Source organism: Dermacentor variabilis, chromosome 2 (assembly GCF_050947875.1).
Source record: "Dermacentor variabilis isolate Ectoservices chromosome 2, ASM5094787v1, whole genome shotgun sequence".
In the NCBI taxonomy this organism is placed as follows: Eukaryota; Metazoa; Arthropoda; class Arachnida; order Ixodida; family Ixodidae; genus Dermacentor; species Dermacentor variabilis.
This window is the reverse complement of record NC_134569.1, coordinates 7,581,989-7,604,850: the sequence shown is the minus strand read 5'-3', so window position 1 is coordinate 7,604,850 and position 22,862 is coordinate 7,581,989. Positions and strand designations below refer to the sequence as shown.

The 22,862-nt window shown below is 47.3% G+C and overlaps 1 protein-coding gene across 6 annotated transcripts in view; it reads right to left on the bottom strand.

Annotated features, from left to right (window-relative positions):
• The window catches only part of LOC142571328 (uncharacterized), a 150,749-nt gene that overhangs the window by 12,954 nt on the left and 114,933 nt on the right, over window positions 1-22,862 (bottom strand). For all 6 annotated transcript variants that reach the window (XM_075679597.1, XM_075679595.1, XM_075679594.1 and 3 more), the window contains one exon: window positions 3,033-3,116. In XM_075679597.1, coding sequence (XP_075535712.1) covers window positions 3,033-3,116 — 84 coding nt within the window. The remainder of the gene's footprint in view (window positions 1-3,032; window positions 3,117-22,862) is intronic.

Sequence of the window (22,862 nt, the reverse complement as noted above, 5' to 3'; positions counted from 1 at the left end):
AACGCCAAGGGCATGGGCCCGACCGCACGTGCGGGCACTTGAGCGAGCTAAGAATCAGCAGAAAGCGAGGCAATAACCAAGTCAAAACGAAAACAAGCCTGTTGTGGTTAGAGATGACGACAGTCCAAGCTACAAATCTCAAAGGCTATGCTTCTAGAACTTGTTTATTTTACTGATCATTTTCACCATTCGTACATCCCTGTATATTTTTTTATTTAGTTGCATTATGCTTAGTTTCAGTTTTGCTTGGGCTTTGCCGGGCAAGCTCGCAGGGGACCCGATCAACCCAGTCCACAGTGTATAGTCAAATCGCCATCGCCCTACTGTTCCAATTTTCTTTCTCCATGTGCTGTTGTCTTTGCTCACTGTCGTTGCCCGGCTGTCATTATGGCAGACAGCTCCGTCAAGCGCTGTACTTTCCTGATTGTCGCAAAAAAGTTGGACATCATTGTGGATATAAAGTGTGTAATGAAGCAAGCGGACGCCGCTAGGAAATTTGGGTTGTCTAGAAAGACAATTGGCAGGATTTGGACCAGACAAGAGAAGCTGTTAAAAGAAGCTCCAACCAGAGCAAGCAGATCAAAACTGCGTAAGTCATCCCATCCTGCCTTAGAAGCGCTTCTTCTGTATATACAGGATGCACAAAGCAAGAACATACTGCTCAGCAGACCTTTGGTTCAAGCCAGAGCCAGGCAGCTTGCATTTGGCTTTGGCATTGAGTTTTAAGCCAGTCAAGGATGGTTTGAGCGCTTCAAGCGTAGGCATGGAATCAGCTACAAAGCTGCTTGTGGTGAAAGCAAAGCTGCCCACGAAAATGCCGTAAGGCAGTGGAAAGACGAGACATTGCCAACATTGCCGAGAGGAAGGAAAGCTTGTGACGTCTTCAACCTGGATGAGTTGGCAATATTTTTCAAAATGCTCCCTGGAAGAACATTTGCCCTTGCTAATCAAGATCGCAGTGGAGGCAAAAAGCCCAAAGATAGTATGTCCTGTACTAACATGAACAGAACTGAAAAACAAAAAGTTCTCATCATTGGCAGGTCCAAAAACCCATGCTGCCTAAAGAATTACTCTATGAATGTCGAGTACACTGCAAACAAGGCCTCGTGGATGACAGCTGAGATTTTTAACAAATGTCTGTCTAGATTTGATCAGAAGATGGCATTGAAAAACAGAAAAATTTTCATGTTTCTAGACAGCTGTTCGGCACACATGAAAACTCTGCCACTGAAAGCTGTTGAGCTGAGCTATTGTACATTCTTGCTACAGCCTCTGGATCAAGGGGTCATAAGAGCTGTTAAAGCAAAGTACAGAGGAGGGCTGGTTCAACGGCTGCTTTTTGACATGCTGCAGAAGCGAGAAACAACAATCAACTTGAGGACAGCAGCTGAAATGCTAACTGGCTCCTGGAACAACATTAAGAAGAGCACTGTGAGAGGGTGCTTCCGTAAAGAGGGTTTTAATCTGCAGTAAGAAGATACACACGAGGATATTGCAGACGAAGACTTCGATTACGTGAATGAGGAGCCAGAATCTTGGCCCATCATTCAGAGTAAATTTAATGAGTCGGGCACATTTCAGGGCTTTGTTGAAGCGGATGACAATCTTGCTGTTACAGAAGACCTCTATGATGACAACATAATGAGGATGGTGCACGAAAATGAGAAAAGTGAAGACAGTGCTACAGATGTGTCTGACAATGAAAGTGATTATGCAGCACCAATAACTTTTGGGGGGAAGTCATGACAGTACTTGGCTGAGTTCGTCACCACATACAGCTTTGGACCAGTGACCGTGAAGGAATGCTTGACCTTGTCACCAAGCTGGAAGAAGCTGTGCTGAAGAACACTGTCAATACAGCCATGAAGCAAACCAGGCTTGAGAACTATTTCACCAGTAACGTAGTGAAACAACAAATGTCAAATAATAAACCTTTTTCAACAGGTTATAGCCTTCTTTTGTGCTTGTTTTAAATGTATGATGGCAATATTGAAATAAGGGCTGGTTAGAAAATGAGAACTTGGTACCTTGCTATAAGAGACCTCTCATATAACAAACAAACTGCTCCCCGGTTTGTGTCTCTTATAAAGGGGTTCAATTGTAGTATGTTCAGTCTACAAAAGTTGTACATATTAGACAAAGTGTGACATGTTTGCATTAGTTGTATATATTTTTGGGAAGATCTTGTACCTGCTGATTCCCACCCTTCTAAGATACCAAATAGGGATTGTAGTATTCATAAATAAATAAATAAATAAATAAATAAATAAAATTTCTCAGACTGTGTTCTAACTATACCCAGGTCCGACTAACACAAACGTGAGTACACAGCTGTGCCAAAATTTCTGGCACCTTTAAAAGCTTTTACACACCATGTGAGGTCTGTAATGACATCAAACAAGCACCACTATGCTGCCTGTAAGGAACCACGCCAGTGAAATTACATCACTTTCAGGCTTGAGCACTGCTATTGTTCTGCACTTATTTAATGGTTTGAGAAAAGACAAAGGCATGCACTGTGAATGTCATATTTCATGACATTTGTTTGTGGGCTGCCATACTCAAAATTCGGAGGAATATTTAGTCAAGAACAGAATACCTAGTATGAGCAACTTCAGTGATTGAATAGTCTAGCAACATAACTAGCATATACAGCACGGATAAGCATATAGCATACATATACCTAAATACATGTAGATCCCCACGGCGATGCAAACACTGATGCTGCCGATGACGGCAAAAATTGAGTTGGAGTGTCCCTATAATTGCTATCGCAACAAAACTAAAATATTACTTGGCCTGGAATTTTGTTATTGGGGAATCATGGTGAAATCAATTATTTATGGTGCAAGTCCCATACTGCGTAGCACCCGATGCAGGATGGTGCAGAAGGTTGGATAAATGTGTAAGGCTAAGAGAGTGACACCCCCGTTAATTCAATCAGTTAAATCTGTATAAGTGTTCTCTTCCACTGCAATGCCATAGTATGCAGCAAGTTGTTTTGAACAGTGGAGCCAAGTAAGCCCTCTCACCTCCATGGCAGAGAAAGCTTTCCAGCTGACTGAGCAGGTTCTCCAGCTTGATGGCTGCTTTCTCATAATGCTTCCACAGTGACCCTGCAACACCAGTGGTGGCATTAGCACATGCTAACATAAAGGTTTTGAAAAGTGCTGCAATGCAACAGGCCAAGCACCACCAATTCCAAAATGAAAAGCAGCTCAGTGGCTACAAGGCCAAGGTGCACCTTGTTGCAGTGCTCCTCTTTTCTGGCCTCGTGTAACCAGCGGCTACAACAGGATAAAGCCAGGAATGGTATCATCACCATGAGGCCTAATGCCCACAATACAAAAAGCTACAAAAAAGCCCCTTCGGGAATTAGAGATATAGGAAAAAATAAGTATAGGGCAATAACAGGTGCTGCATAGATTTGTAATACTTTGAAAAACTGCTTAGTCAGTCGGCTCCCCTCAATAGCCAATTGTTACGGCTCGGGAGTGCGTGCGATAATAGGGACAGACCTTGGGTGTGTACTAGTAACTACAGCCACCTCGGCAGCGACGTGTCAGCTTGTGAACTTGGCCATTGCAGCTGTGTTCTGCCAACAAAATGTTGTTTCAGAGGCTCCACAGAATCACCATCTCGGTTGAGGCTTCCTTTTTGACTGCTAGAGCAACTTGTTACTATAATTAGACAACTAAGTTCTAGCAGAACGTTTTTGATTAAGTGTGAGTTGTGTGATAGAATAAACATGGCAAATTGCAGTGCACAAGCTACTAACAAACTTGCTGAGAACAATGTGATGCGATGGTTAGTTGCTGGCCTGTGGTGAAAGCTGCACACAGCAGCAAAATGCATGTCTATTTGAATAAGACACATGTTGCACCATCACTGCCACATGGTGAAGTTGTGAAGTACTCAATGTACTGCTGAAGTTTTCTGCATATTCTCCTAACAGGTTGTAGACACTTGCTGTTTGCACAAAATGAAAAAAATTTCACTTTCTGTGCTGATTTCATGCAAAATGCAAGCAAGGGTAATTAATTTCTTCACTAAATACAGGAATGTGGATTTAGTGAACATTTTTTTGTTTCTTCCTTGGTCCATTTGATAATGTTACATATGGATATAGCAAATAGGGAGCCCCCACTGACACGGTTAAATATTAAAGTCTGAATTACCATAAAAACAGGAATACAAGTCGATGACTGGCTTTGAGATGTAGAGAATTGAAAAAAAGATTCTTCAATGCAGTTAACTACAGAACAGACTCCATTCAATCAATAGACTCATTCATCATCAGAGACAAACAGCTAACAATAACTGCTAGAATTCTTGTCCAGGAATGGCCGCGAGTCACGTATGACATCTCACAGCAGATCATCGGTGATGTTCAAGGAATTTCTTATGCAGGACTAGGCATCAGGCAATGAGCGGCACGCACTGCGTGCTCAAGATCCACGTTAGCTATGCCTGCAGCTGACCACAGGTGCCCTCGCGTGTCTGCCCATCCTTCATTCATTCATTTTGATGGTCTAGCTTCTGTCAATAACAGCTTCAGGTTTTTCGCTCCGTGTTAAGAGCCTGCAGTGGTCAATGAGACCTCCCTACCACACTGCTGATTTGCCCCATGGGTAGTCAGCCTCTTGCATGATACTCACAAATAGATTCCACCACAATGTCATGTTCGGTATGAACACTGTAGTGGTCGCAGAATGACATCTTAAATGAAATTTAACAGTTTCACCCTCCATGGTTTCTCCATTTCACTTTCGCTTTTGTGAGAACCAAACGGTAAAGTGCCACCATGCTCCAGTTTACTTCCACTACCACAGCGTCATTTTCGAATGCAGCTCTAAAATAAAGCCGAGACCTCCTAATTTTGCACCCCGAGACAGCAGTAACACATTAGCACATTATTATTGACGTTCATGCATCGCAATGACAACAACAAAAAATGTTGACACTTTCTCCGTTTGATGATGATGATGATCACTGTGGCCTTTCCCTTTGTATTGAGCGATCTACGAGAAGGTAAAACCATATCGTAGATGGTTTCAACATTTACGAGATGGTTTCACCATTGTATGGCCTCTAAATTATCAATATTTGCCAAAAGAGAAAGACAGACAATGACAAAGACTTCTTTTTATTGGCATTCTTGCCCATTCTCTCAACCAATCGGCTGTTTCCGAGTGTGCCACCAGTGTTCAAGTCTCCATCTCATAGCCTCAAAGGCTCTCCAGTCAGGACACTTGGTATGTTTGCAAAAGCCCAACACCAGTGCCAGTGCATTAATTTTGTCTGGCTAGAGCACAACATTCAGCTGAAGGTATGTGCACTCCAGGACAACGTGGAATATAGCAACGTTGCAGTAGAGGCAGGTTGTACTCATGTCCACTGTGTATTTTGCCTGCAAATGGCAAATTCGGAGTATACCACCATGGGCTTCGCACAGGAGACCACTTTCCTTGACGTTATAGTGAAGGCGCTCCTTTTCAATGTTCTGTTTGAAAGAGGAGTACATTGGGCCTCTTCGATTATTCATCCCAGACAGTACTGGGCTCCCTGGATTATGCTTTCAAACAATGAGCTTTGCATACGCAGCATCTTGGGCAGTCCTGGACACTCTAGTACAACAAATCGAAGGAACGCTACGGGCGTTATGTGCAGCGGGGCTGCTTCACATGGGGTCCCTGGAATTTCGCTGCTTCATGCATTCAAAGCTCTCAGACACCCGAATTCTTGTCAGCCAGACCTCCTTCAAGATTTCCGGGTCCCATGTAAGCCGGCAGAAGCTGTGAGCAGCAAGTTTCTTGTGTAAATAGGCGTTTTCAAGTCTTTGAAGCGCGCCACCAAGCTAGGCCTAACGCAGCCACGTCAGCGGTGAGCTGCTGGGTCTAGCGCACCACGTTTCATGTCACATGTCAGCTCAAACAAGCCCACCTGCGCCTCATAGTAACACACAGTCATCATTGCTCCCTCCATAAGGCAAGCCTGACTTCGAAACTGCAGAAATGGACTGCAGAGAAGAAAGCTATTCGGGCGGCACGGAGTCGTCTACCAGAATAGACTCTACCTTTGGATCAATGAGGGAAGACCCCAACAGCAATTGGACACTCAATCTCACTCGCTGAACAAAAAAGGAATTGGCCAGGGGGAATCGGGAGCGATAGCAGGTGTCACCCTCCACCTGGCCGGGTCCAGAAACAACACCCCATCGCTCCCGGCACCCGACGGTAAGGAAGGACACTGACTCCTGCCCCTGCCCAGGGGCGATATTAAAGTCACTGTGCGCCCCAGGCAGGGACTCACAATCAAGAACTATGCCACTCACCAGTTCTCCAAAGCAGTGGTCCTCACCAGCAACGGGCAATTACAAGATCCTCAATTTCTGGTCCGTGTGACCAGGCTCCAACATCTTAGCAATCAGTACCCCACACCAAGAGGTGGCAGATACGGTCCAAAAAATTATGCATCTGCTACTAGCGGGAACGGCATATATCATGGGGAGTCATACATGGGGTTGACCTCCCCTCCTCCCCTAATAAATAATGGCCCAGCGTCGCATCCGCACGGGGTGGAGATGATCTCACAGGCAAGAATGCTGGGCAGCAGTACAACAGCCATCATAACATTCAACAGCTATTTCATACCCCGATTTATATTGTAACATAGATTGAAGACGGAGTCTTACAAAATTGACGCTTCTCTTTAATGGCGGGCCAGAAGAAGAGCGTGCAGCTTACGCGCTTCGTCGTCTTCCATGGCGCCGGCCTTTGCGCGCGCCGTCCCGTGGTGCGGGAGCCCCACATCATTATGTCAACTACCCCCATGCGAAAAGCGAACGTCTCGGTCTCATGAAAAAGTTCTTGCAGCGACGACAAGAAATGGAGCTCCTCAGGTGCATCGCGGCATTCACGTACGTGCATAGTATGGTTTCATGCGCACTACATAAACAACTTCAGCGCGAGGACGACGACGGGGCGAACCGGGGTCAGAACTGCAGGGGACGACTTCGTAGGTCACGTCACTGAGGCGGCGTGTAACCTTGTAGGGACCAAAATGCCGGCGGAGTAACTTTTCCAAGAGTCCACGGCGACGGGTGGGCGTCCACACCCACACAAAGGCGCCGGTATTGTAATGGACGTCGCGTCGACCCTGATTGTACCGAAGGATGTCGGCATGCTGTTGGCTCCGGATACAATGCCGAGCAAGCTGGTGGGCTTCTTCAGCTCTTTGTACCAACTCTTCTACGTGTTCGCTGGACGGGCTATTATCAGCCAGAGGTAGCATGGCGTCAAGTGTGGACGTGACGTGGCATCCGTATACAAGTTCGAACAGCATATACCATGTAGTCTCCTGTACAGCAGTGTTATACGTGAAGGTCACATAGGGTAAAATCTCGTCCCACGTCTTGTGCTCTACGTCGATATTCATGGAGAGCATATCAGCCAGCGTTCTGTTCAGACGTTCATTTAATTCATTGGTTTGAGGGTGATATGCAGTGCTCTTGCGGTGAGAGCAATGCGTCAGCTGGAGAACATCCTGCATAAGTTCGGCTGTAAATGCTGTACCGCGGTCGGTGATGACAACAGATGGTGCACCATGTTGTAGGACGATGTGGCATACGAAGAACTTGGCCATTTTATACGAGTTTGCTTGCAGAATAGCTTCGGTTTCGGCATACCGGGTTAAGTAGTCGGTAGCGACGACTATCCATTTGTGGCGCGAAGAGGTCACTGGGAATGGCCCAAGTAGATCCATTCCTATTTATTGGAACGGTGCTTGAGGAGGGTTCACAGGGTGGAGAAAGCCAGCCGGATTAACTGGCGGTTTCTTGCGGCACTGACAATCGCGGCAGGTCTTCATGTGCCGTTTCACAGAAGAAAAAAGCAGGGGCCAGTAATACTTCTGTCGCATCCTTGCTAATGTTTTAGCGAATCCCAGGTGTCCCAGGCATGGCTCATCATGGCAGGCTTGCAAAATGTCTTGGCACAGCGCCGACGGCACAACAAGGAGGTACGTATTGGGACCGCTTCCGCAGTTTTTCCTGTAAAGGATGTGTTGTGCAAGTAGTACAATGATAAGCCGCGCGCGAGCGAGCGGGGTAAAACACCTTCAACTCCTTGAAGGTGCTCGATCAGCGGCAGCAGCCCAGGATCAGCGCACTGGTGTTAAGCCATCTTTATGGCTTCGATAATGCCGACAAATGGCAAGTCATGGTCAGGGTCCGATGATGTCGTAGGCAGTGGTGCACGTGACAGTCAGCGTCGCTGTGCTTCCTCCCAGATCGGTAGACAACTGTTATATCGTACTCTTGTAAGTACAGGCTCCAACGGACTAGTCTGCCTGAAGGATCCTTGAGGTTGGCAAGCCAGCACAGGGCGTGGTGATCGCTGACAGCCTTAAAGGGTCTATCGTACAAGTAGGGTCGGAATTTAACAATTGCACACACAATCGCTAAGCATTCTTTTTCAGTGGTTGAGTAGTTCTTCTCAGCCTTGGTGAGACTGCGGCTTGCATAAGCAATGGGGCGTTCCGCACCAGCTTGCCACTGCACAAGAACTGCACCGAGACTCGTATTGCTGGTGTCTGCGTCTTCGTCGAAATGAGCAGGTATCGGGGCCGCTTGCAAACACTGGCGCAATTCATTGAACGACTCCTGCTGCTGGTCCGCCCAAATGAAAGGCACATCGTCGCGTGTAAGCCGTGTCAGAGGCTCAGCAATTCTCGAGAATCCATCGACAAAGCGCCTATAGTATGCACACAAACCAAGGAAGCGTTGTTTTTTCACGATCCTGTTCATCAACTTCGATTTGCCAATACCCTGATTTAAGATCCAACGAAGAAAAAAAGTTGGCATGTTGTAGACGATCCAATGCGTCGTCGATGCATGGCAATGGATAAACATCGCACTTGGTGACACTGTTCAACTTTCTGTAATCTACACAGAACCGTAGAGTGTAATCTTTCTTTCTGACTAACACTACAGGGGAGGCCCATGGGCTCGTGGATGGCTGGATCACGTCGTCTTGGAGCATCTCTTTCACCTGATGCTTGATCGCTTCCCTTTCCACTGAAGACACTCTGTAAGGATGCTGACGAACAGGACATGCAGACTCGTCCGTAATAATGCGGTGCTTTATGATGGACGTGCGCCGTGCTTTAGATGACATTGAAAAACAGTCCACAAATTCATTCACGAGACTCAGTAGACGGTCTTTGTGATGTTCTGGCAGAGCAGCGTTAACGTGAATCCGTTCTTTTAGGCTGAGTAACTCAGCTTGCTGAGACGATGCGATTTCCAATGTGGCAATGTCAGTACCATCAATGATTTCACGAAGAAATGCGATTGTCGTCCCTCGCGGTACATGCCGATGCTCGCTGCTGAAGTTTGTTAGCAAAACTACTGAACATTGGTTTCGCACCTGAAGAAGCCCTCTGGCTATGAAAATGTGGCGATCAAGAAGCAGGGGGATGTTGGCCTTAGCAATTCCTTAGGCGTTGTCTTCCATGTCGCATCGGACAAGGGTAAGCACGCTGCTCTTGAGTGGCAACGTGACGTAATCGTCAGCTACGCGAAGCGCGATGTCACTGTCATTGCCATTACTGTTCGCTATGGCTTGCGTAGTAGCGAAACTGATGTCACTGTCATTGCCATTACTGTTCGCTATGGCTTGCGTAGTAGTGAAACTGACTCTGGACTCTTGCAGCTCGATGATGGCACCGTTCGCCTGAAGGAAATCCATGCCGAGTATAGGGTCCTTTGAACATTCAGAAAGAATGACGAAGTCGCCGATGTACGTGAAGCCCCAAATGTTGACTCGTGCTGTGCACCGGCCCATTGGAGTTATGAGGTGCCCTCCTGCAGTACGAATCTGGGTTCCGGTCCATTGCGTCGAAACTTTGTTCAGTGTGCGCGCGAGATTCTGGCTCATATCAGACGTGTCTGCAGCCGTGTCGATTAGTGCCGTGACTTCGCGGTCATCTATGGTAACTGGTACGTCGCAAAATACTGACCCCGAACTACACTGCTTCCTCTGCGTCTCAATTACGTCATTTTGCGGTCGTCGTAGTGGAGGATCTTCAAGCGTTCGCAACGTCAGCGACCTCACCTACGCAGGTCGCTGGACTCAGTTTTCCCGGGAGGCAGAGCTGGGTGAGCGACGCCTTGTTGTGCTCGGCGTGAAGACGGGGCTTGAAGACCTGTATAGGGCAGGTGACGGTGACCGGGAGTCACGGAAACGTGGGCCAAACGAGCTCCTGGCGTCCGCAAGGTAGGCTTCAATCTCGAGGGGGTGTTCACTATTGCGTGGGCACGGCGCATTCAGTGGAAATCCACGGAGCCCAGCTCAGCAGTAAGGACACGCCCTGTAGAGGTGATTGGCTTCACCGCAATGAAAACACAAAGGTCTCCGGTCTGCAGTGCGCCAGTTGCTTGTTCAACGGCGCGCACACCATGAGAGTCTGGGACATCGTGCGCATTGTAAAAAGTCGGAGACAACGAACTTTGCGCAGCTTCCGCAATACGACATGCGAGGCTGTGGCTGTCGTACCTCATGCTGTGGTGTCTCGCTTTGCTCCGGGACTTGTAATGCCTGCCTGATTTCTTCTCGGACGACCTCAGCCAGAGCGAGTCGCGGTACAGATACCGGAGCCACCTGAAGCTTTTGGAGTTCTTCTCGGACAACAAGCCTAATGAGCTCCCGCAAGGCGTCTGTATTGTCCAAGGGTATAGCGAGAGGGTCACGCGATAGGGTTGACACGTCGCGGTTGTACTGCCTTGTTCGTTGCTGCAGTGCCTTTTTCATTGATATGGCTTTCGCGAGAAACTCTGCGACAGTCTTTGGTGGGTTGCGTATTAGGCCACCGAATAACTCTTGCTTGACGTCGCGTCAAGTTCCTGACCTTCTTTTCTTCCGGCATGGATGGATCCGTGCGTCGGAAAAGTCGGCACATATCTTCGACAAACAATGCAACGCTTTCGTTCGGCCGCTGTACTCTCGCCTGAATTGTAGATTCAGCTCGCTCCTTGCGATCAAGGCTGGCGTATGTGCTGATTAGCTGGCGTCGGAATTCATCCCATGTCGATAAGGCCGCCTCACGGTTCTCAAACCATGTCCGCGCATGGTCCTCGAGGGCAAAGCAGGCGTTGCGTGCTTGTGCTCTGGAGTCCAGCCGTTGAATTCTGCGACACGCTCAGAGTGATCGAGCCAGTCCTCAACATCCTTGAAGGTGTCCCCATGAAAGGATGTGGGGATTCACGGCTGGTTAAGGACGACCTCGGTCGATGCCGTTGAGGAAGAAGATGGAACTGATGTACTCATCCTTCCGACTCAATTGGGTAGAGGCTCATGCTCAGGTGGCAGTCCTTGAAGTTGACAGCTTGTCCGTACGTGAAAAGGAGTCAGCTCGACTGGACTTCGTACTGGACCTGAAGACGGCGTTCGATCTGGGAGTGGTCGCATTTACCCAGCACCTCCACCAGAAAAATGATGACGACAGGTCCCATCAGTACCTTCACAACATACCTGAACACTATATGGGACAATGGTCAAATGCCTGAAACATGGAAGCACACCGAAATTATATATTCATCCCCAAGCCAGGCAAAAAATTAGGTTCAGATAGCCCGAGGCCCATCTCGCTTACATCATGTGCAGAGAAGGTAATGGAACACGTTATCCTAAACCGAATACAGAAATATGCCGAAGATAACAATCTCTACCCTGCCTGCATGACTGGCGTTCGACAGGAACTATCCACACAGGATATCATGTTGCAAATCCTGCATCAAATTTTGAACACTGACACCGGGGGTGGAACCAAGGCAATTGTTGGTCTCAACCTTACAAAAGAGTTCGACCGAGTCATCATCATCATCATCACCACCATCATCATCATCATCAGCAGCCTGGTTACGCCCACTGCAGGGCAAAGGCCTCTCCCATACTTCTCCAACTACCCCGGTCATGCACTAGTTGTGGCCATGTTGTCCCTGCAAACTTCTTCATCTCATCCGCCCACCTAACTTCCTGCCGCCCCCTACTACGCTTCCCTTCCCTTGGAATCCAGTCCGTAGCCCTTAATGACCATCGGTTATCTTCCCTCCTCATTACGTGTCCTGCCCATGCCCCATTTCTTTTTCTTGATTTCAACTAAGATATCATTAACTCGCGTTTGTTCCCTCACCCAATCTGCTCTTTTCTTATCCCTTAACGTTACACCTATCATTCTTCTTTCCATAGCTCGTTGCGTCGTCCTCAATTTAAGTAGAACCCTTTTCGTAAGCCTCCAGGTTTCTGCCCTGTACGTGAGCACTGGTAAGACACAGCTGTTATATACTTTTCTCTTGAGGGATAATGTCAACCTGCTGTTCATGATCTGAGAATGCCTGCCAAATGCACCCCAGCCCATTCTTATTCTTCTGATTATTTCAGTCTCATGATCCAGATCCGGCTGCAGCGGTGGCGTAGAAGTAGAGCATCCGCCTCGCGTGCAAGAGGACCGTGGTTCGAATCCCGGTGCCGCGCAATTTTCCACCGAATTAAGAAAAAAAAATCTGCGTGTTGATAAAATTGCACAAACAGGCCTGGAGTGCAGCCTGATCCCGGTGACCGGAATCGGTAACGCACTCCCTCACCAGAGCAGAATTGGCCACCCTGGTGCAGTACTTGGCCACAACCTTCCATATGAAGACAACATTTGACCGAGTCAAACACTCCCAAATTCTCAGTCAGCTTCAAAAGTTATGTGTGGGATAGAAGGCCTACAGGTACATCCGTAGCTTCCTCACCAATGGAGCGGTAGAACTCCATCTTGGCGATCTAAGATCCAACACCATAAGATTAGGAAGTAGCAGCACACCTCAAGGATTGGCTTTGTCCACTTTTCTATTCAATGTGCCCATGTCCCTGCTTTCCAAGATACTTGACCATATCCCCAATCTTCACTACAGTCTTTATGAGGACGACATTACCTTCTGGGTAAACAGAGGGTAGAAGAAACCTTCCAAGAAGCAGTCATACGGATGCAGGTTTACACACAAACGTGTGGACTTACATGTTCTTCACAAAAGTCCGAGCTTCTCCTGCTACGTGGTCCCATCCCCAAGCCAGGCAAAAGAGAAGACAGAGAAGGCGCAGTGCTCCCCCCGGATCAGAATATAGAGTAACGGATTAAATACTGAGATTATAAACAAACTGGACACACCGGTACAGCAAACACAATGTTTGCTGCAAAGAATTTCTAATAACCATTCAGGGCTAAAGGAGGCTGAGCCGACTGTGCTTTTGCCCACAATGACCTGGCATCGGTGAGGAATCGGATGGTCTCCTTCCAGGAGATCCCCACCCACTATCGCCTGAGCAGGAAGCTATAGCCTGCAGGCAACAAATGTCTAAGTAAGAGACAAGAAATCATTTGGCAGAAATTAAACAAGTACTTTTGCCAACTTAAAAGCTATATTCCGGAATTTATCCTGGGGAATATTCTGAAGTCTGCCCCTTGTGCTGACAGACAAGTGGACATTAATCGTATTGTTAAAGCCACCTCCTTGGACTAATGAAGAAGACAACGATGGCCGGGACATTGCATGTGTTCAGCCATCTTGGCCAGCCCTGTAAATAGTCTTCGTTTATAAACCGTGGTTCGCTTTCATTTATTTGTTGCCTCGTGACACATTGGTGGAGTTGTGGGGTACTCTCGCCACACGACGGAGCTTCGAAGTGGTCAGTGCTGTAGTGCGGCCACTATGGCAGACCAGCTGGAAACTGTGTCTGCACCGTGGACCACAACTGTTTTAGCCCACCCTCGAGACTCTGGAACATTCAATGGGACCGATGATACCAACGTCGAGGAGTCGATGACATACCGTAAAAACCCGCGTATAATACGAGGTTTTTTTCCTATTATTAGCTGCCCAAATTTTCGCCTCGTTCTATATGCGGATCCGAACTAAAATTTCAGTCACAAATTCATCATCATCATCATCATCAGCCTGGTTACGCCCACTGCAGGGCAAAGGCCTCTCCCATACTTCTCCAACAACCCCGGTCATTTACTAATTGTGGCCATGCCGTCCCTGCAAACTTCTTAATCTCATCCGCCCACCTAACTTTCTGCCGCCCCCTGCTACGCTTCCCTTCCCTTGGGATCCAGTCCGTAACCCTTAATGACCATCGGTTATCTTCCCTTCTCATTACATGTCCTGCCCATGCCCATTTCTTTTTCTTGATTTCAACTAAGATGTCATTAACTCGCGTTTGTTCCCTCACCCAATCTGCTCTTTTCTTATCCCTTAACGTTACACCTATCATTCTTCTTTCCATAGCTCGTTGTGTCGTCCTCAATTTGAGTAGAACCCTTTTAGTAAGCCTCCAGGTTTCTGCCCCGTAGGTGAGTACTGGTAAGACACAGCTATTATATACTTTTCTCTTGAGGGATAATGGCAACCTGCTGTTCATGATTTGGGAATGCCTGCCAAACGCACCCCAGCCCATTCTTATTCTTCTGATTATTTCCGTCTCATGATCCGGATCCGCCGTCACTACCTGCCCTAAGTAGATGTATTCCCTTACGACTTCCAGTGCCTCGCTGCCTATTGTAAATTGCTGTTCTCTTCCGAGACTGTTAAGCATTACTTTAGTTTTCTGCAGATTAATTTTTAGACCCACCCTTCTGCTTTGCCTCTCCAGGTCAGTGAGCATTCATTGCAATTGGTCCCCTGAGTTACTAAGCAAGGCAATATCATCAGCGAATCGCAAGTTACTAAGGTATTCTCCATTAACTTTTATGCCCAATTCTTCCCAATCCAGGTCTCTGAATACCTCCTGTAAACACGCTGTGAATAGCATTGGAGATATCGTATCTCCCTGCCTGACGCCTTTCTTTATTGGGATTTTGTTGCTTGCTTTATGGAGGACTACGGTGGCTGTGGAGCCGCTATAGATATCTTCCAGTATTTTTACATATGGCTCATCTACACCCTGATTCCGTAATGCCTCCATGACTGCTGAGGTTTCGACTGAATCAAACGCTTTCTCGTAATCAATGAAAGCTATATATAAGGGTTGGTTATATTCTGCACATTTCTCTATCACTTGATTGATAGTGTGAATATGGTCTATTGTTGAGTAGCCTTTACGGAATCCTGCCTGGTCCTTTGGCTGACAGAAGTCTAAGGTGTTCCTGATTCTATTTGCAATTACCTTAGTAAATACTTTGTAGGCAACGGACAGTAAGCTGATCGGTCTATAACTTTTCAAGTCTTTGGCGTCCCCTTTCTTATGGATTAGGATTATGTTAGCGTTCTTCCAAGATTCCGGTACGCTCGAGGTCATGAGGCATTGCGTATACAGGGTGGCCAGTTTCTCTAGAACAATCTGTCCACCATCCTTCAACAAATCTGCTGTTACCTGATCCTCCCCAGCTGCCTTCCCCCTTTGCATATCTCCTAAGGCTTTCTTTACTTCTTCCGGCGTTACCTTCGGGATTTCGAATTCCTCTAGACTATTTTCTCTTCCATTACCGTCGTGGATGCCACTGGTACTGTATAAATCTCTATAGAACTCCTCAGCCACTTCAACTATCTCATCCATATTAGTAATGATATTGCCGGCTTTGTCTCTTAACGCATACATCTGATTCTTGCCAATTCCTAGCTTCTTCTTCACTGTTTTTAGGCTTCCTCCGTTCCTGAGAGCATGTTCAATTCTATCCATATTATACTTCCTTATGTCAGCTGTCTTACGCTTGTTGATTAACTTCGAAAGTTCTGCCAGTTCTATTCTAGCTGTAGGGTTAGATGCTTTCATACATTGGCGTTTCTTGATCAGACCTTTCGTCTCCAGTGATAGTTTGCTGGTATCCTGCCTAACGGAGTTACCACCGACTTCCATTGCACATTCCTTAATGATGCCCACAAGATTGTCGTTTATTGCTTCAACACTAAGGTCCTCTTCCTGAGTTAAAGCTGAATACCTGTTCTGAAGCTTGATCTGGAATTCCTCTATTTTCCTTCTTACCGCTAACTCATTGATCGGCTTCTTATGTACCAGTTTCTTCCATTCCCTCCTCAGGTCTAGGCTAATTCGAGTTCTTACCATCCTGTGGTCACTGCAGCGCACCTTGCCGAGCACGTCCACATCTTGTATGATGCCAGGGTTAGCGCAGAGTATGAAGTCTATTTCATTTCTAGTCTCTCCGTTCGGGCTCCTCCACGTCCACTTTCGGCTATCCCGCTTGCGGAAAAAGGTATTCATTATCCTCATATTATTCTGTTCCGCAAACTCTACTAATAACTCTCCCCTGCTATTCCTAGTGCCTATGCCATATTCACCCACTGCCTTGTCTCCAGCCTGCTTCTTGCCTACCTTGGCATTAAAGTCGCCCATTAGTATAGTGTATTTAGTTTTCACTCTGCCCATCGCCGATTCCACGTCTTCATAGAAGCTTTCGACTTCCTGGTCATCATGACTGGATGTAGGGCCGTAGACCTGTACAATCTTCATTTTGTACCTCTTATTAAGTTTGACAACAAGACCTGCCACCCTCTCGTTAATGCTATAGAATTCCTGTATGTTACCAGCTATACTCTTATTAACCAGGAATCCGACTCCTAGTTCTCTTCTCTCCGCTAAGCCCCGGTAGCAGAGGACGTGCCCGCTATTTAGCACTGTATATGCTTCTTTTGGCCTCCTAACTTCACTGAGCCCTATTATATCCCATTTACTGCCCTCTAATTCCTCCAATAGCACTGCTAGACTCGCCTCACTAGATAACGTTCTAGCGTTAAACGTTGCCAGGTTCATATTCCAATGGCGGCCTCTCCGGAGTCACAAATTAGGGCTAGAAGAATTGGTTTCATTATTGCTGCGTGGCTATGGCTTGGCTTCCTTATTGCTGCGTGGCTACGGCTTGGTTTCATTATTGCTGCGTGACTACAGCATTGTTTCTTTATTGTTGAGTGTGCATCTTGGCAGCACACGTGCAAACCACACTTCACAAAGTGCACCTTTTTTATTCTGCACTGAAGGACCAAGGTGTCCAGACCACGAAAACAGTACTCAGCTGCTTTCAAGAGAAAGATTACTTTAGCCGCACAGGACATCGGCAACAGTGCGGCCTGGAGGCAGTTTGTCGTCAACAAGGGAAGCATTCGCAGATGGCGTCGACAGAAGGAAGCCCTTTTCGCGTGCAGCGGAACACAAAGAAGCTTTCGCGGCCCGAAGAGTGGGACATTCTCAGAAATCAAACTCGCCCTGACGGATTTGTAAGCCAACAGCGAGCCGCGCATCTAGCTGTGAGAATGGAGCTTATGCAGGCAAAAGCTAAGGAGCTTGCAATAGAAAAAGGGCTACCGAGCTCAGCCTTCAAAGCGAGCAAGCACTGGATTTATCGCTACATGTGCCATGCTGGTTTTTCTTTACGCAGCCTAACTTCGATTTCGCAAAAGCTGCCCGAATCGTTCGAAGAGCTGCTTGTGGCTTTCCAGCACCACATTATTTCGCTGTGCAAGTCCAAGAACTTCCAGCTAGGGCAAATCGGCAATGCTGACCAAATGCTGGTTCATCTGGACATGCCATCGCCCCTCACCGTGCACGAAAAGGGCTCTAAACAAGTTTATGTCCGGTCCACTGGCAACGAGAAAACATGAGTTACCGTCATGTTGTCGTGCACGGCAGACAGACGCAAGCTTCCGCCCTATGTCGTCTTCAAGCGCAAGACAGTGCCTAAAGGTGAGGAGCTGCCAAAAAATGTGGTCGTGAGATGCTGTGAGAAAGGCTGGACGAACGAGAATCTTGTGCTCGACTGGATAAAGACCGTCTGGTGTAGGCGGCTCGGCGCACTGTTGTCGTTCCCGTCCATCCTCGTGCTGGACGCATTTCGTTGCCATTTGGCCGACTCAGTGTTGCGTCCAGGCTGTTGACTGAATCTGGCACTGAACTCGTCATTATCTCGGGTGGGGTGACATCTCAGCTGCAGCCTTTAGACGTTTGCATGAACAAGCCATTCAAGGACGCAGTCAAGCGGTGTTTTTGAACATATACACATATACACAGTTAACAGGAAAGGGAAGGCGAGGAGCAGGCTGGCAACTGCCACCGGAAGGGGCACAACGCCTGCCTACTCTTCTGAAGGGAGGTGTTACGCAGATTAGATGCACTCAGGTGAGCCTTGCAGTGACGCCGACCGGGCGGCTGAAGCAGGTTTCGCCAGCCGCGCTATGCAAGTGGATTGTGGATGCACGGGCCAGCATACCAGAGGACCTCGTGCGTCGCGCATTCAAGAAGTGCAGCATCTCGAACACGCTCTATGGCACAGAGGATGAGTACTTCTGGGAAGATATGTCCGACAAAGAAGTATCCGAAGAGAGCGCAGCTGAGGAAGGCAGTGATTAAAGTGCGGAGTGCAATTTAAATAAATGTTTTCCTGGAGCTTTCCTCACTCGTATTATACGTGGATAAAACTTCTTTTTTTCAATTTTGCGTCCCAAAAATTTCACCTCATACTATATGCGAGTTTCTATTATACGCGGGTTTCTACAGTAATACGAATGGGTGACCTGACGGTCACGCTGGCCTATGATGTCTTTTATCTGAGCGAAATGGCAAAGTTGTGGTATGACAATCATGAGACCGAACTTGGGAGCTGGAACACATTTAAGCAAAAGCTCCATGATCTGTTTGGTAAGGCCTACAATCGCAATATTGCTGTGAAGAAACAGCTGTCAAGGCGAGCCCAAACATACACGGAGTCATCGTACCTGTCGTACATACAGGATGTGCTGGCACTCTGCTGTGAAGCTCACAGAGCAAGAAATATTTAGGAGTGGGAACTCCGCTGTTTTCAGCGACCAGGAAAGGTAACAAGCTTGTGGAGCAACTATCATGCTGGCGGTACTTGGCGACCAAGAAAGAAACTACCGCCATTTCGGTTGCCAAGGCAACCAGTCAAGTGTGTTGCTTGCGTTCAGCTACGCACCTAGCACAAGTTCTACTGAGGGCAGTCGCATGCTTCTTTAGTGCTGGTAGCCTGGACAGTGATTGGTGCTACTCTTTAATCATTTGAGCACAGTAAAAAATAAAATGCATTCCTTTCGATGACCGCTATAATAAGATGATCTGTAGATTCCGGTTGTATGCAGCAATATTCCTTGACACCCATTCGATGACTTTGATTGGATGGGTGCAAGCGCTGCTGGCGTTCGTCGAAAGCAAACATGCCTTCACTTTCTTCGAATATATGACCAAGCTGATTTTCCTCAAGCCCATGGCCCTCACACGCTGTGTGAACATCGCTGACATTCACCGCCATTGATGTTCCTGGCTTGTCGTAGACACTCGTTCTTGATCTTTTAACGGTGGTATGATTGATATTTGATGACACTTCCTGGGGCGTCCGCTTCTTTTTCGAGGATATCAAAGATGCGGGAGATGGAGGAAAGATGCAAGGAACAGCCTATGGATGCAGTTCGGGTTTTTTTCTGGTGGTCCAGGAATACCTCATCTCTAAGCTCACCGTAGTATTTATCCCACCTCATCAAGTTGCTCATGAAGTGCTTCTCGCAGACGTTATTTCTCTATGTGAGCTGACAGCCGTCCCCAGGAATTGCCGCAGCCCATGCTAGCAGTCGTTCAGGATCATTCGGAGCCTCGAAGACACTCACATTTTCCCTCTAAGACTTGTAACCAGTTTTGCAGTTTTCAATGAAACACTTGCGTCCCATCTTAGGCTAGCAAATTCCGAAGAAAGGCATTTGCGCGTAGCAGCCCTGTTAGTATTATGGCCCTCTAACAGACACCAACAAGAACTGTAGCTGTTTGACTTAAGAGGAAGCTTTAGCTCTGGTGCTCCTATCTAAATACATGTAAAAGGAGAATTCGTTTTTCTCAGCAACCACTACACCAAATTTGATGAGGTTTGTTGCATTTAAAAGAAAAACTTAAAATCAAGTGACTGGTGGTTCTGAATTTTCTATTTACACCACCAATTTTTCATTAAATATTGGCAAAATCGTAAATATTAAAAGACTAAACTATCAGGTTTACAACTAGGTAACTCAGCAATAAAAAATGACATCACAATTATGTTAATTGCATCTAATAGTACAGATATATGGGACAAAATTGATATGTTATACAGGAATCTAAGAAAATTTACTAATATGGAAATAGTACAGCTTTTGCAGAAGCCTTGTACACAACCTAACAAATTCAAGTAAGATATAAATTGACATACAGAATTTGTCCACTTTGAATGATCTAATTGATGCCGTTCACAGAAGCACGATATCTGTTTTTGATGCAGAGCTATTAATTTGTAAACTTTGTGCTTGTATGTTTTTCGAACTTCCGAATTTTCGAAAATTCATTTAACAAAATTCAGGCCCTAAATAGAAATTCTGCTTCCAACAGTCACTAGAATTTAACTTTCTCTCTCAAATGCAATAAATTTCATCAAAATCGGTCCAGGGGTTATCACAGAAAAACGTTTTTGCATTTTACATGTACTTGAATAGGCCACATCGGAGTTGGCCCCGAGCTAAAGCTTCCTCTTAAGGGTGCACAAATACAATGTTATGGCATGCCTGCTGAAGCGAACATTCATGTCGTCTGCTTGTCATCTGCTTTGAGGGGAAGACACAGATGCTGCCGAAGAGAGCGCGCCCAAGCTGGCGCCTGGACGTCTGCTTTCTTTTTTCACTGCGGCTTGCGTGACGTACCGCAAGGTGCCGCCACTGCATGTGCCCCCGTCAGCGCATGCTATTTTTGTGACTTAATCTGGTCGCCCGCGCTGACGGGAGTTTCAGCGCACACAAATATTCTTCCTCCGTGGCTGACACCGACAGGCCAGAGTCTGACAAGGGTGGCCATGTCCTGAGGGGGATAGCCGATGATGCATTCAATCTGCTCACATGGAGAAATTGTGCTACCATCGATGCCGTGATCGTGGAGTGCCAGCGCTTCATGCAGGCCAAGAGCCACTGTACTGAACGACCATTTGCCATGCTTCCCAAAACTGCCATGATGTCTTCTGTGTGCAGAGCGACTGCCATGTCACCTTTCACTGCCTTCGGCTGAATTGACGAGGATTGACCGCCATCTCTCTGCCAACTCTAATGACGGCAACTCAAACGCGCTAGCGGTTTCACTCATCTAAGCCATCGTACGAAACAAACTAGTTCATCTTGGGGTTCACGCTGCTTGCGCCGTGCACAGTTGTATGTCCACTTCTGGGACCCCGACATCGTTCCCTCGTTATCAAAGGTTTGCTCCACAATATTGGAACCCTGCAGATAGAAGAACTGAAGAGGACTGACCTATCTGCTTTAACTGCCGCCATGTTGGGCACATTGCTCACTACTGTAACCACCAGTCATTCTCACAATGTACTCCATCCTTTGCCCATGCTCGCCGCCTTGATCGCAGCCCTTTCGAGCCCCCCCTCCCATCTGCAGCACACCCATACAATCCTGACGCTGCCATGACATGGTCCAGCCACTCGCTATCACCTAGACGTTACCAGTCGCGTTCGCAACTTTTACACTGTCTGTCCTTCCGCTCGCAGCCACCTCGCCGCGCGACGTCGCTGGGCAGCCGTGGCTCCTTCACTCCAGAAATCTAGACGATGCAGCACCCGGAGGTAACACTGCATCCACGACTCCGCCACAAAACCCTCTAGTTACTCTGCTGACTTGACTATGTATGCTAACGTTGACGATTGCGTGACCGTCTCTGCACTTGTCAACACTGGGGCTTATATTTCTGTCATGAGCTCTGGTCTTTGCTGTCGCCTAAAAAAGGTGGTCATACCTGCTCTATCCCGCATTGTAAGAGTGGCCGATGGAGGACCTCCCAACATCCTTGCAATGTGCACCCCCCGCATTACCATCATTGGTCACCCAACTTCTGTTTTATTTGCTGTTCTTGAGCGATGTCCTTATGACATTATACTTGGTGTGGACTTTCTAACAACTTATTCTGCCATAATTAACTGTGCGACTGACCTCCTATAGCTTGAACTACCTCACCTAGCCGATGCTCCAACCATGCCTTCGGCCCGTCTCTGCTCTCTTGACTATGTACACATGCCCCCCCAAACGGCCATGTATATATCCATGACCTCGAGCCCACCTGCAGCCAACGGTAATTATGTGTGCTCTCCCCAGTAACAGGTGTTCTGCTCACCAGAAACTTCGCCGTGCCTAACACCCTCGTGACTGTAACCGGCAATCGCAACTGTATTCCTCTTTTAAGCTTCAGCGCATCTCCTCAACTAATTCCAGCAGGCATATCACTCGCCGCCATCACTGCTGCCGAAGATTGCAAAATTTGCCCGCTGGATCTCTCCAGTCCCTCTAATTCATCCTTCATTCATACCACAACCAGTTCGTCGCACGATGTCTTTGACGGAATGATTCCTGCTGACCTTTCTCCTGCTCAAGCTGCCGACCTTCGCCTCCTCCTGGAGTCATACCATGACATTTTCAACTTCAACGATCGTCTTTGAGACGAACCTCTCTTGTCCAGCATCGAATCGACACAGGGGACGTGATGCCTATCCGCCGCATTCTTATACCGTCTCCCTCATTAAATATCAGGTGATCCAAGGCAAAGTTGGCAAAATGCTCACAAAAGATGTTATCGAGCCTTCTTCCAGTCCATGGGCGTCCTCTCTGGTGCTAGTCAAAAAGAAAGATGGCAGCTGGCGCTTCTACGTTGACTACCGACACTTGAACAACATTGAGCGCAAGGACGTATACCTGCTTCCCCAAATCGATGACACCTTGGACTGCCTCCATGGAGCCACATACTTTTGCTCTATCAACCTGCACTCCAGATGCTGGCAGATTACCGTTG